General features: G+C 36.3%; 1 protein-coding gene across 5 annotated transcripts in view; it reads right to left on the bottom strand.

The window, feature by feature from the left end:
* SENP6 (SUMO specific peptidase 6) overlaps positions 1-14,237 on the bottom strand; it is a 134,499-nt gene that overhangs the window by 91,383 nt on the left and 28,879 nt on the right. For 4 of the 5 annotated variants that reach the window (XM_027550962.1, XM_027550957.1, XM_027550958.1 and 1 more), the window contains exons 2-3: positions 8,682-8,775; positions 6,620-6,680 (exon numbers count right to left, since the gene is read on the bottom strand). In XM_027550962.1, the coding sequence (XP_027406763.1) occupies positions 6,620-6,680; positions 8,682-8,775 (155 nt within the window). Of the gene's footprint in view, positions 1-6,619; positions 6,681-8,681; positions 8,776-14,237 lie in introns of those variants that run through there. The other variant, XM_027550960.1, reaches the window with a different exon arrangement.

Here is a 14,237-nt window from a genome sequence, read left to right as displayed (position 1 = left end):
AGAAATATATTTCCAATATAACTCTACTCAATAGATTTAACAATTATAAATTACATGTTTATTAGTAATTATAAATCATTTAATTCAGTAAAAAAAATATTTAACAACTTTTAGTGGCAAGATCACTAAATATTAAATTTCAATAAATGTATATATCTTTTTATTCAATAAACATATATCTATAAAGTATGATAGAGTAATTAAAATATTTTCAATTGCATAAAAATATATCATGTGAAGTTAAAATATATATATAGGGACTTCCCTGGTGGTCTAGTGGCTAAGACTCCACGCTCACAACTCAGGGAGCCCAGGTTTAACCCGTGGTCAGGGAACAAGATCCCCCACGCTGCAACCAAGAGTTCACACGCCACAACTAAAGATCCAGCATGCAGCACTGAAGACCAAAGATCCTATGGGCCTCAACTAAGACTGAGAGAAAAATGCACAATATGAATTTTCCAACTGTTAAAAGAGGAGATGGCATACATATTTTTAAAGTTTTTTAAAACTGAAATATAGTTGATTTGCAATGTTGTTGTACATGTATTTTTAAAACAGATGATGATGAATATCAGATCTGAACTATCTTTAGAGATCACAGGATACACAGTGTCATGTAAGTTTTATTTTTAAAATATCAACATGTACATCCTCAAAAATGTGTAACAACGCAAATACTTTATTTAAAAAGGTGGGGCAGGGTATCTGCAAGAAAAAAAAAGTGAAAGTGGCTCAGTTGTGTCTGATTCTTTGCAACTCCATGGACTATAAAGCCCATGGAATTCTCCAGGCCAGAATGCTAGAGTGGGTAGCCTTTCCCTTCTTCAGGGGATATTCCCAACTCGGGGATTGAACCCAGGTCTCCTGCATTGCAGGCGGATTCTTTACCAGCCAAGCCAAACCTCCCAAATCAAAAACCTAGACTGAGAAGAACCTCTGCTTATCAACTAATATCTGTATATCTATAGTACATCTATTCCCTGGACTACTACATAGCAATAAGTAGCAATACTATAGAGCCTATCCCTTCTCCAGCAGATCTCCTCGGGAAGATCTTCTCTGCGTCCGCCCAGGAATCAAACCAGGGTCTGCTGCATTGCCAACTGAGCTATGAGGGAAGCCCCTATCTAGCAATAAAACAGATGATAAAGATATCAAAATACTTTGCTATGGAGTGATCTTACAGACTACACTACCAAGTAAAAAACCAAGATACCAAACAATGTTGAGGGTTTCTTCAAGAAGGGTGGCATATTCTAATGTTAAAAAAAAAAAACAACGGAAGGCTAAGCCATATAATATTTAAAGCAGGTTACCCATGGGTAAAAGAGAAGGGAAAAGAGGGAATCAGGACAAAAGTTAGACTTTTCTGAATAAACTTCTTTTGCAGATTTGACTTTGGAACCATGAAAACATCTTCTGCATAATCATAAAATACATTAAATTCAAAACATTTTTTAAAAAGCATATCCTCAAAGCAACAAAAAAAAGTTTAAATAAATAAATTAGCATAACTCTCACCCAAATGGTAGAATTACAAACCAAGAAAAAATAATTTCAAGTGTCTTTAAAACACAGTAATTTACACAGGAGAAAAACTATTAAAAATTCCAACATATGGAGGCTGAACAACATGCTGCTGAATAACCAACAAATCACAGAAGAAATCAAATAAGAAATAAAAATTTGCATAGAAATGAATGAAAATGAAAACACAACAACCCAAAACCTGTGGGACACGGTAAAAGCAGTCCTAAGGGGAAAGTTCATAGCAATACAGGCACACCTCAAGAAACAAGAAAAAAGTCAAATAAATAACCTAACTCTACACCTAAAGCAACTAGAAAAGGAAGAAATGAAGAACCCCAGGGTTAGTAGAAGGAAAGAAATCTTAAAAATTAGAGCAGAAATAAATGCAAAAGAAACAAAAGAGACCATAGCAAAAATCAACAAAACCAAAAGCTGGTTCTTTGAAAGGATAAATAAAATTGGCAAACCATTAGCCAGACTCATCAAAAAACAAAGGGAGAAAAATCAAATCAATAAAATTAGAAACGAAAATGGAGAGATCACAACAGACAACACAGAAATACAAAGGATCATAAGAGACTATTATCAACAATTATATGCCAATAAAATGGACAACGAGGAAGAAATGGACAAATTCTTAGAAAAGTACAACTTTCCAAAACTGGACCAGGAAGAAACAGAAAATCTTAACAGACCCATCACAAGCACGGAAATTGAAACTGTAATCAAAAATCTTCCAGCAAACAAAAGCCCAGGTCCAGACGGCTTCACAGCTGAATTCTACCAAAAATTTAGAGAAGAGCTAACACCTATCCTGCTCAAGCTCTTCCAGAAAATTGCAGAGGAAGGTAAACTTCCAAATTCATTCTATGAGGCCACCATCACCCTAATACCAAAACCTGACAAAGATGCCACAAAAAAAAGAAAACTACAGGCCAGTATCACTGATGAACATAGATGCAAAAATCCTTAACAAAATTCTAGCAATCAGAATCCAACAACACATTAAAAAGATCATACACCATGACCAAGTGGGCTTTATCCCAGGGATGCAAGGATTCTTCAATATCTGCAAATCAATCAATGTAATACACCACATTAACAAATTGAAAAATAAAAACCATATGATTATCTCAATAGATGAAGAGAAAGCCTTTGACAAAATTCAACACCCATTTATGATAAAAACTCTCCAGAGAGCAGGAATAGAAGGAACATACCTCAACATAATAAAAGCTATATATGACAAACCCACAGCAAACATTATCCTCAATGGTGAAAAATTCCTCTAAAGTCAGGAACAAGACAAGGATGCCCACTTTCACCATTACTATTCAACACAGTTTTGGAAGTTTTGGCCACAGCAATCAGAGCAGAAAAAGAAATAAAAGGAATCCAAATTGGAAAAGAAGAAGTAAAACTCTCACTATTTGCAGATGACATGATCCTCTACATAGAAAACCCTAAAGACTCCACCAGAAAATTACTAGAGCTAATCAATGACTACAGTAAAGTTGCAGGATATAAAATCAACACACAGAAATCCCTTGCATTCCTATACACTAATAATGAGAAAACAGAAAGAGAAATTAAGGAAACAATTCCATTCACCATTGCAATGGAAAGAATAAAATACTTAGGAATATAAATATATCTACCTAAAGAAACTAAAGACCTATATATAGAAAACTATAAAACACTGGTGAAAGAAATCAAAGAGGACACTAATAGATGGAGAAATTATCATGTTCATGGATTGGAAGAATCAATATAGTGAAAATGAGTATACTACCCAAAGCAATTTATAGATTCAATGCAATCCCTATCAAGCTACCAACGGTATTCTTCACAGAGCTAGAACAAATAATTTCACAATTTGTATGGAAATACAAAAAACCTCGAATAGCCAAAGCGATCTTAAGAAAGAAGAATGGAACTGGAGGAATCAACCTACCTGACTTCAGGCTCTACTACAAAGCCACAGTTATCAAGACAGTATGGTACTGGCACAAAGACAGAAATATAGATCAATGGAACAAAATAGAAAGCCCAGAGATAAATCCACGCACATATGGACACCTTATCTTTGACAAAGGAGGCAAGAATATACAATGGATTAAAGACAATCTCTTTAACAAGTGGTGCTGGGAAATCTGGTCAACCACTTGTAAAAGAATGAAACTAGAATACTTTCTAACACCATACACAAAAATAAACTCAAAGTGGATTAAAGATCTCAACGTAAGACCAGAAACTATAAAACTCCTAGAGGAGAACATAGGCAAAACACTCTCTGACATACATCACAGCAGGATCCTCTATGACCCACCTCCCAGAATATTGGAAATAAAAGCAAAAATAAACAAATGGGACCTAATTAACCTTAAAAGCTTCTGCACATCAAAGGAAACTATTAGCAAGGTGAAAAGACAGCCTTCAGAATGGGAGAAAATAATAGCAAATGAAGCAACTAACAAACAACTAATCTCAAAAATATACAAGCAACTCCTACAGCTCAACTCCACAAAAATAAATGACCCAATCAAAAAATGGGCCAAAGAACTAAACAGACATTTCTCCAAAGAAGACATACAGATGGCTAACAAACACATGAAAAGATGCTCAACATCACTCATTATCAGAGAAATGCAAATCAAAACCACTATGAGGTACCATTTCACACCAGTCAGAATGGCTGCGATCCAAAAGTCTACAAATAATAAATGCTGGAGAGGGTGTGGAGAAAACGGAACCCTCTTACACTGTTGGTGGGAATGCAAACTAGTACAGCCACTATGGAGAACAGTGTGGAGATTCCTTAAAAAACTGGAAATAGAACTGCCTTATGATCCAGCAATCCCACTGCTGGGGATACACACTGAGGAAACCAGAAGGGAAAGAGACACGTGTACCCCAATGTTCATCGCAGCACTGTTTATAATAGCCAGGACATGGAAGCAACCTAGATGTCTATCAGCAGACAAATGGATAAGAAAGCTGTGGTACATATACACAATGGAGTATTACTCAGCCATTAAAAAGAATACATTTGAATCAGTTCTAATGAGGTGGATGAAACTGGAGCCTATTATACAGAGTGAAGTAAGCCAGAAGGAAAAACACCATTACAGTATACTAAGGCATATATATGGAATTTAGAAAGATGGTAACAATAACCCTGTGTACGAGACAGCAAAAGAGACACTGATGTATAGAACAGTCTTATGGACTCTGTGGGAGAGGGAGAGGGTGGGAAGATTTGGGAGAATGGCATTGAAACATGTAAAATACCATGTATGAAATGAGATACCAGTCCAGGTTCGATGCACGATACTGGATGCTTGGAGCTAGAGCACAGGGACGACCCAGAGGGATGGTATGGGGAGGGAGGAGGGAGGAGGGTTCAGGATGGGGAACACATGTATACCTGTGGTGGATTCATTTTGATATTTGGCAAAACTAATACAATTATGTAAAGTTTAAAAATAAAATAAAATTAAAAAAAAAAAAAACACAATAATTTAAATACACATTTTTAGTGAGATAAACCTAGTGAGATATGCCACCAACAAGGAAATAAAAAGACTTTATTTTATTGGCAACTATATTTGTATTGATATTGTGAAACTATTTGTCTAAAAGAATAAAGCAAGTAAGTTACTAAATTAACATCATTAGGAACCAAGACACTCAACCCAAAAGCTATGAAAGAAAAATAGTGTTGTATTTGACAATGTAAGAAAATATCTTTTCTCCAAGGCAATAACCACCAAAAGTGAGGACAAAAAATTAGCAGGAAAAAAGTAGTTTAAATTACTAATAACTATTATTAGTATCACAGCAGTGGGCTCCTTTCTTTAAAATACCATTATTTTGTCAAATCTAAGAAACCATCATAAGATACATTATTACTGTCTATACTAATGTACAAAACATTTTTAACTCAACAAGAGGCATCCAGTTAGATTTTAGAGATGTCAAAAATGTGGGAAAATGTGTCTGAGACTCAATATGAAAAGAATTTCTACAAATCAATAGTATTCCAAAGACCAAATGGAAAAAAGGGCAAAAGATATCAAGTAACAATTATCAAAAGGGAAATAAATGGACTATATGTGTTATGAGTGAGGTATTCAAACTACATTCAAAAGAAATACAAAGTAAGACTACACTGAGATACTATTTTTTATTGCAAAGATCAAAAGGATGATAATATTGCTAAAGTGTGAGGGAACAGGCATGCTCTGACACTGCTGGTGAAAGTCTAAATCAGGTATAACAAAATTAGAAATGTACCTGTCCTGATATAGCAGCTCTACTTCTAGAAATTTATCCTGCAGATATGCTGATAAATGTGCAAAATAACCCATATAGAGGCTAGTTTATGCAACATTATTTTAAGTGGGGGAAGAAAGCTGATAGATCCTTCAATATGTTGGTGTTGGATAACAGCAATATATCATACACTGGAACATTATGCACCTACTGAAAAGAATGCTGCTGCGGCTGCTAAGTCGCTTCAGTCGTGTCTGACTCTGTGCGACCCCATAGATGGCAGCCCACCAGGCTCCCCCGTCCCTGGGATTCTCCAGGCAAGAACACTGGAGTGGGTTGCCATTTCCTTCTCCAATGCAGGGAAGTGAAAAGTGAGAGTGAAGTCGCTCAGTCGTGTCCAACTCTTAGCGACCCCATGGACTGCAGCCTACCAGGCTCCTCCATCCATGGGATTTTCCAGGCAAGAGTACTGAGTGGGGTGCCATTGCCTTCTCCGACTGAAAAGCATGAGGGTGATTTTAATGGACTCTTATGGTTGGTGTCTTAAGCTATATTAATTTTACAAAATAAAATTACAAACAGTGTGTACAATATACTACTGGTGAAGAAAGAGTAAGAAAGTGGGATGAGAATACAGATTTTCTTTGTGATAAATAAAATATTTCTGATGAGATAAACAAGAAGCTACGAATACCATTTGCCTCTGGGATGGGAATGTGGGTGGCTTGGACTTACAATCACAAATACAAATCTTCTGATGTATTAGTTTTTAGTATATAACCTAAAAAAAAAATTAAAAAGCAACACTTGCCTTTTTTCCTTTTGAGGTTTCAGAATCCTCATCTTCATCTACACTGAGTAGATTTGCCTCACTACATAGAAAATAAGGGGGAAAAAAATCTTCAGTGACAATTACAACTCATACATTAAATTCAGAAGTTTTATTCTCCTTGTTCACCTAATACAGAGATCAGCAAACTTTCTGTAAAGGGCCAGAGACTAAATATTTTAGAATTTTGAAAGCCATATGGCCTCTGAAGCCACCACTCATCTTTGCTTTGCAACTAAAGTATGAAAGCAGCCACAGACTAAATGTGTGGCTGTGTTCCAATAAAACCATAACAAAGTCCAATGATGGGCCAGACTGGGCCCACTGGCTGTTTATTGACCTCTGCCATAAACGAACACACAGTTTTTGTTTTCATCTTAACTACAGATTTCATCTACTTTCACTCATTTTTCCTTTCTGTCTTGGATTTTAAATTAGGGAGAAAGGACTCAAAAACAAAACAGAAGTAAAGAAACATACTGTTAAGAAAATCTTAGTTGATGGAAAAAAGTAATTTCAATGGTATTAACCCAATAAAATTGTTATACCTCTACCATTCTGAGAAATATCAAACCTTCACTGAGAATTATTGACCTCAGATTCTAAAAGACCAGAATCATGTATCTATTAACAGTTCATGTTAATCTGAACACAATGATAAACCAACTGTAATTTATAAATGAAGCATACAGAACAGGGAGCACCATAAAAGACACATTTTTATACATGACAAATATTCTATCAAATAAAGTAAAAATAAATCCTTCTGAAGACAACTCTGCTAAACTGTTTTTAGTTAAAATCTTAGCTATTAAAATAAAGATGTAAACTGTTTCAATATTGCTTGTATACAACTTTTTAAATGCTCTCCTACAAACATTTTACAAAAATGTTTAAAAAGTGGTACATTTTTAACTTAACATTTAACATCTTAACATTTAAAGGTGGTCTACTCAATTTCTGTAAATTTTTAACTTAACATTGAACATCTTAACATTCAAAGGTGGTCTAGTCAATTTCGGGTTTAATGCCAATTTGTCAAAACAACACCTAAGTAACAAACATCTGTAATAAAAAATAATCAGAAATAAAAAGAAAGAAGACCATAAAAATGCCAATTTTGAGTGAGAAACTTACTGGTTCAAAGTTCTCCTTCAAACAAAACTTAACTTCAAATTCAACATCTCACAGGTGAAGGCACCTAAAGTGGTAATGATGAACGGAGCTGCTGCCCAGACAGAAGGGAAGCGCCTACAATACTTAGCCAATATACTCTGAAAGACTTCTTGCATAAAATTTCTAAAAAGTACTTGCAGTTTTGGTAGAACTTAAGTGTATATATTTATGTATCTCTTAATTTGCTATTTGTTCTGGCCAGCAGAAACCAGATCAATAACCAAGAAACTAACAGCAATGCTAAATTTGTAATACAAATCTCATGACATGCAAAAGGTTGTATGAAAGCCATTTAAAAATCTACAGCAGTCACTCCAAGTACATTAACAGAGTATGATGAACACTTCACTTAACTTCTGTCTGGGTCAACACCTGTGTTTAGCATTTATAGGGTTTCTGCTTTCTCTGGTAGCAATCTATGATGAACATGGTTGGGGATGGGGTTGGGGGTTGGGGAGAGTTTCAACTGCAAAGACAGACACTAAACTTTCTTACAAACTTCAGGAATCGTAATCTGCATTCATTCACTCCTGGTAAATGGTGGCTTTTCTTATCACTACCTGAACAGAGTGCCATATTAAAAAAAAAAAATAATGTCTTTAATAGGAAATCCACAATATGGTCAACTTTTAATCATAAGATTACATGTATAATATGTACATATTTATACATTGCAAAAGATTAAGAAATATAACCACATAATTATTTACCAATAAAACAATTGCTTTTTCTTTCCTTAATGCTATTGTAAGTCAATGTTTTCTTAAGAATATCATACTCTTAAAAATATTTCCATGGAATATAAATTGTTTTTCTAATGAAAGTTTCATTCTTATAAAATATCTGAGGGGGTAAAAAGAATTCTTACTCTTTATCTGTATCTCCTTCACTTTCTTCTCCATGATCAAAGCTCCAATTATTTTTAAAACCTCCATCTCTTTTAGATTCTGATCTAGCCAAAGCTGAAATAAAAACAAACTCAGATAAGTATTCATTAATAGAGCTATTCAATATAAAATAAAATTGAGCATTTGCCAAATTCTTTGCTTAGTCAAGATTTTCTTTTGTTTGCTTTTTGCCTACTGCCTCTAAGAGAAAAAGAACACATTAAAATCTGTTTATACACTTGTCCATATGTGTGAATGCGCTACAGAAAAAAGCTCAAATTCAGTAAAATATAATAAAAAATGTGGACAGGAAGACATGAATATGTATGAAATACATAAAAATCAACCCTGTATCTCCATATTTGATCACTGGTTCTAGAAATTAGTAACAATTTGCTTGCCTTATTAATGAGAACTAAATCCAGACCACCAGCCTTTTTACTACCTCAGCCAACCGTCTCTGCATTTTAACAGAAAAGAAACAAACCAAGGTTTTTTGGGTTAGCATCAGGGAGAGCTCAATGTTCAAAAAACCTCTCCAAATCAGAACACCAAACATGCTTAACTATGAGATTAAAATCATATAAATGCATGCCTGAAATATCCTGAAGCCATAAACAACTAGAAAGTGGGAACCTGAAAAATAAATGAAGTTCTGAAGGTGGCATTTATTTTAGAGCCACGTAACAAAAACCTGAGGCCTAGAGCTTAGGAAGATCACTTCTGGGGGGCCCAGCAAGATGAAAGGTCAGACTGAAGACCAGAAGGGCAACAATCCAACTGGCTGAACTAGTGCGGAAAAAAAACTTACTGAAGAAAGAGACGGCAGTGGGGGACGGGGGGGCATTGATAATTACAATATCATGCTGTTGGTTCTGGGTTCCGGGATTGAACTGAAGACAAACAGGGCTTCCCTGATGGCTCAGCACTTATAAAGAATCCACCAGCAATGCAGGCGACAAGTGTTTGATCCCTGGGTCGGGAAGATCCCCTAGAGGAAGAAAATGGCAACCCACTCCAGTATTCTTCCCTGGGAAAGCCCATGGACAGAGAAGCCTGGCGGGCTACAGTCCAAAGGGTCATAAAGAGTTGGACACGACTGAGAGACTATGCATTCATGCAAAGACAAATAAAGAATACCTCCGCTTCATGTTTAGGGAATACCTCAACATGAGCTCACAGTTACTCAGGTTTGGGACCAGAATTTTCATCACCTACATGGCCCAGAAGAGTCCATAATTAAAATGGAAAAGATGCACAATATCACAAAGATGTTAGGGAAGTGCAAAGCAAAAATATAATGAGATACTATTTCACATTTGTTAGGACAGCTATTTTTTTTAATGGAAAACAGTAAGTGTTGGTCAGGATGTGGAGAAACTGGAACTCTTATGCATTACCTGTGGGAATAGAAAATGGTACAGCCATTGTGGAAAATGCTTGGCAGTTCTTCAGAAAGTTAAACATAGAACTACTCTATGATCAGTGATCCTACTTCTAGAAATATACCCAGAAACAACTGAGAGCATGGACTCTGAAACTTGTACACCAAAGTTCACAGCAGCATTATTCACAGAAGTCAGAAGGTGGAAACAACCCAAATGTCCATCAGCAGATGAACGGATAAACAAAATGTGCTGTGTTCACAAATACACATACAGAGGATTATTTTCTGCCTTATTTTTTGAATTATAAAGAAACGAACTCTAACATACTACAACATGGATGAACCTTGAAAACAGGAGTAAAATGCTTTACCCATTTTAACTCATGGGGCTTCCCTGGTAGCTCAACTGGTAAAGAATACGCCTGCAATGCAGGAAACCTAGGTTCGATCCCTGGGTTGGGAAGATGCCCTGGAGAAGGGAACGGCTACCCACTCCAGTATTCGTGCCTGGAGAACTCCATGGACAGAGGAGCCTGGCAAGCTACAAGTCCATGGGGTCACAAAGAGAGACAACAGCAATTTTCACTTTCATTTTACTCATGCCAGACACAGAAGGACAATTACTGCATTATTCCATTTATATGATATATCTAAAAATAGGCAAATCCTGAGAGCAAGTAGAATAGAGGTTTCCAGGGGCTGAAGGGAGAGGAGAATGTAGAGTTATTTTTTAATGGGTACTGAGCTTTTGTCTGGGATGATGTGAAAGTTCTAGAAATGGATAGTGGTGATAGTTACATAACATTATGAATGTACTTAATGCCAATTTACATTTGTATATTTATAAACAGTTAAAACAATAAATTTTATGTTGTGTATATTTTCCCACAGTAAAAAACTGTAAAGGCTAAAACATAAGTACCAAAACCTCTAAATGACTAGCAGAATCAAATATAAATCTTCTCTAAAAAAACTAAAATGTCAATGTCTCAAAAAAATTCAAAAAATATGAGTTTACAACCAAAAATATTATGAAGTAGGTGGAAAGAAGTCATCATGAGCAAATCTGAAACCTCTTTACATGTATAATATACATAAATAAATAGCAGATAATAGGAGCAAGGTTTTTCTTTCAGAAAAAGAAGTTATAAATTAGCAAGAGAGGAGAGCTAGAATGAACTGTTCATTCTAGTGGTGCTAAGTTAGAGTAAGAAGTATCAGTATGAACTTATATTTATTTGATACACATACAGATGAATAGATACAGAAACAAATACAGACACCTACAAGTGATATCCTAGTAGCAACAAGCACGCTTACAACCAGATTTTATTTTCTGAATACCATTCTCCAATACAAGGAGCCAGAGCTCCCTAGAGAAATGACTGATTCTAGGATGAGGCAGGAAAAATACAAGGTAAGTCTGGAGTATTCTGTAGGGCCAGAAAGCAAGAAGGCGTTTAAAAAAAAAAAAAGGATGGTGTAAAGTAATTAGCCTCCAATTAAAATAAATAAATTAAACAAAATAAAGGATGGGAAATTTCAAAAGGATTCAAGAACAACCTAAAAGAAATTCCCAATGACCAAAAGTGGAACAATTTTCACAAAAATAAATGATAACAGTACTGAATTATAATCCCCCTAATAAAATATTCATTATATAAATAACTGAATAAATAAATGGGGAGAAGGGACCCATCTTCCTTACAGAATTCCAAATAATACATATACAAACCCCTGCCTTTAAGAGACAGAACTTGTAATTGACTTCCAATGAGTCAACTACAGGAAAAGGTGACCAACAGTAAGAAATCTGATAATCACTACCTGCATGAAGTGAACATCAAAGTTAACATCAAAAGTGATGTTTTATTCATAGCATTCCCTTCATGGATCATAGCCTTGTCGTGGTGAAGGCACTTGCATAACTCAATGAAGCTATGAACCATGCTGTGCAGGGCCACCCAAGATGAACAGGTCACCATGGAGAGTTCTGAAAAAACGACTTCCACTGGAGGAGGGAATGACAAATCACTTCAATATTCTTGCCTTGAAAACTCCACGAACAGTATGAAAAGGCAAAAAAGATATGACACCTGGAGATAAGCCCCCCAGGTCAGAAAGTGCTCAATATGCTACTGGGAGATAGCACAGAAATAGCTCCAGAAAGAACAGAGGATGGGCCAAATGGAAATGACACACAGTTGTGCATATGCCTCGGGGTGAAAATAAAATCCGATGATGTAAAGAATACTGCATCGGAACCTGGAATCTTAGGACCATGAATCAAGGTAAATTGGACGTGGCCAAGCAGAGGCAGCAAGAGTGAACATCAACATTTTAGGTATCAGTGAACTAAAATGGATGGGAACAGGCATTTAATTCAGATGACCACTGTATCTACTACTGTGGACAAGAATGCCTTAGCAGAAGAGAGTCCAAGTGAACTCCTTATTGCAAAATTCAGGCTTAAATTGAAGAAAGTAAAGAAAACCACTAGGCCTTTCAGGTATAACTTAAATCAAATCCCTTATGATTATACAGTGGAGGTGATGAATAGATTCAAGTGATTAGATCTGGTGGAAAAGAGTGTCTGAAGAACTATGGATGGAGGTTCATAACACTGTACAGGAGGCAGTGACCAAAACCATCCCCAAGAAAAGGAAAGCAAGAGGGCAAAGTGGTTGTCTGAGGAGACTTTACAAATAGCTGAGAAAAGAGAACAAGCAAAAGGCAAGGGAGAAAGGGAAAAATATATCCAACAACACGCATAGAGAATAGCAAGGAGAGAGAAGAAAGTCTTCTTAAATGAACAATGTAAAGAAATAAAGGGAAACAAAAGAATGGGAGACTAGAGATCTCTTCAAGAAAATTGGAGATACCAAGGAAACATTTCATGCAAAGATGGGCATGATAAAGGACAGAAACGGTAAGGACCTAATAGAAGGAGAAGAGACTAAGAAGAGGTGGCAAGTATACATTGAAGAATTGTACAAAAAAAGTCTTAATGATCCAGATTACTGTGATGGTGTGCTTACTTACCTAGAGCCAGACATCCTGGAATGCAAAGTCAAGTGGGCCTTAGGAAGCATCACTATGAACAAAGCTAGTGGAGGTGATGGAATTCCAACTGAGCTATTATAAATCCTTAAAAATGATGCTGTTAAAGTCCTCCACTCAACATGCCAGCAAATATGGAAAACTCAGCAATGTCCACAGTACTGGAAAAGGTCAGTTTTCATTCTAATCCCAAAGAAAGGCAATGCCAAAGAATGTTCAAACTACCATACAGCTGCACTCATTTCCGGAGAAGGCAATGGCACCCCACTCCAGTACTCTTGCCTAGAAAATCCCACGGACGGAGAAGCCTGGTAGGCGGCAGTCCATGGGGTCGCACAGAGTCGGACATGACTGAGTGACTTCACTTTCACTTTTCACTTTCATACATTGGAGAAGGAAATGGCAACCCACTCCAGTGTTCTTGCCTGGAGAATCCCAGGGACAGGGAAGCCTGGTGGGCTGCTGTCTATGGGGTCGCACAGAGTTGGACACAACGGAAGTGACTTAGCAGCAGCAGCAGCAGTCATTTCACATGCTAGCAAGGTAATGTTCAATATTCTTCAAGCTAGGCTTCAACAATACGTGAACTGAGAAATTTTCAGATATACAAGCTGAGCTTACAAAAAGCAGAGGAACCAGAAATCAAACTGGCAACATTTGTTGGATTATAGAGAAAGCAAGGGAATCCCACAGAAACACCTACTTCTGTTTCATTAAATATAAAGCTTTGACTGGGTGGATCACAACAAACTGTGAAAAATTCTTAAAAGAGATTGGAGTACCAGACCACCTTACCTGCCTTCTGAGAAACTTGCATGCAGGTCAAGAAGCAAGTCAAAACCAGACATGGAACAACAGACTGGTTCAAAATTGACAAAGGAGTATGTCAAGACTGTATATTGTTACCCTGCTTATTTAACTTATATACAGGATACATCATGCAAAATGCCAGGTGGGATGAATTACAAGCTGGAATCAGCGTTGCTGAGTGAAGTATCAATAACCTCAGATATGCAGATAATACCATTCTAATGGTAAAAATCAAAGATAAACTAAAGAGCCTCTTGATTAGGGTGAAAGAGAGTGAAAA

Source organism: Bos indicus x Bos taurus, chromosome 9 (assembly GCF_003369695.1).
Source record: "Bos indicus x Bos taurus breed Angus x Brahman F1 hybrid chromosome 9, Bos_hybrid_MaternalHap_v2.0, whole genome shotgun sequence".
In the NCBI taxonomy this organism is placed as follows: domain Eukaryota; kingdom Metazoa; phylum Chordata; class Mammalia; order Artiodactyla; family Bovidae; genus Bos; species Bos indicus x Bos taurus.
This window is presented reverse-complemented; position numbering and strand designations above follow the sequence as displayed.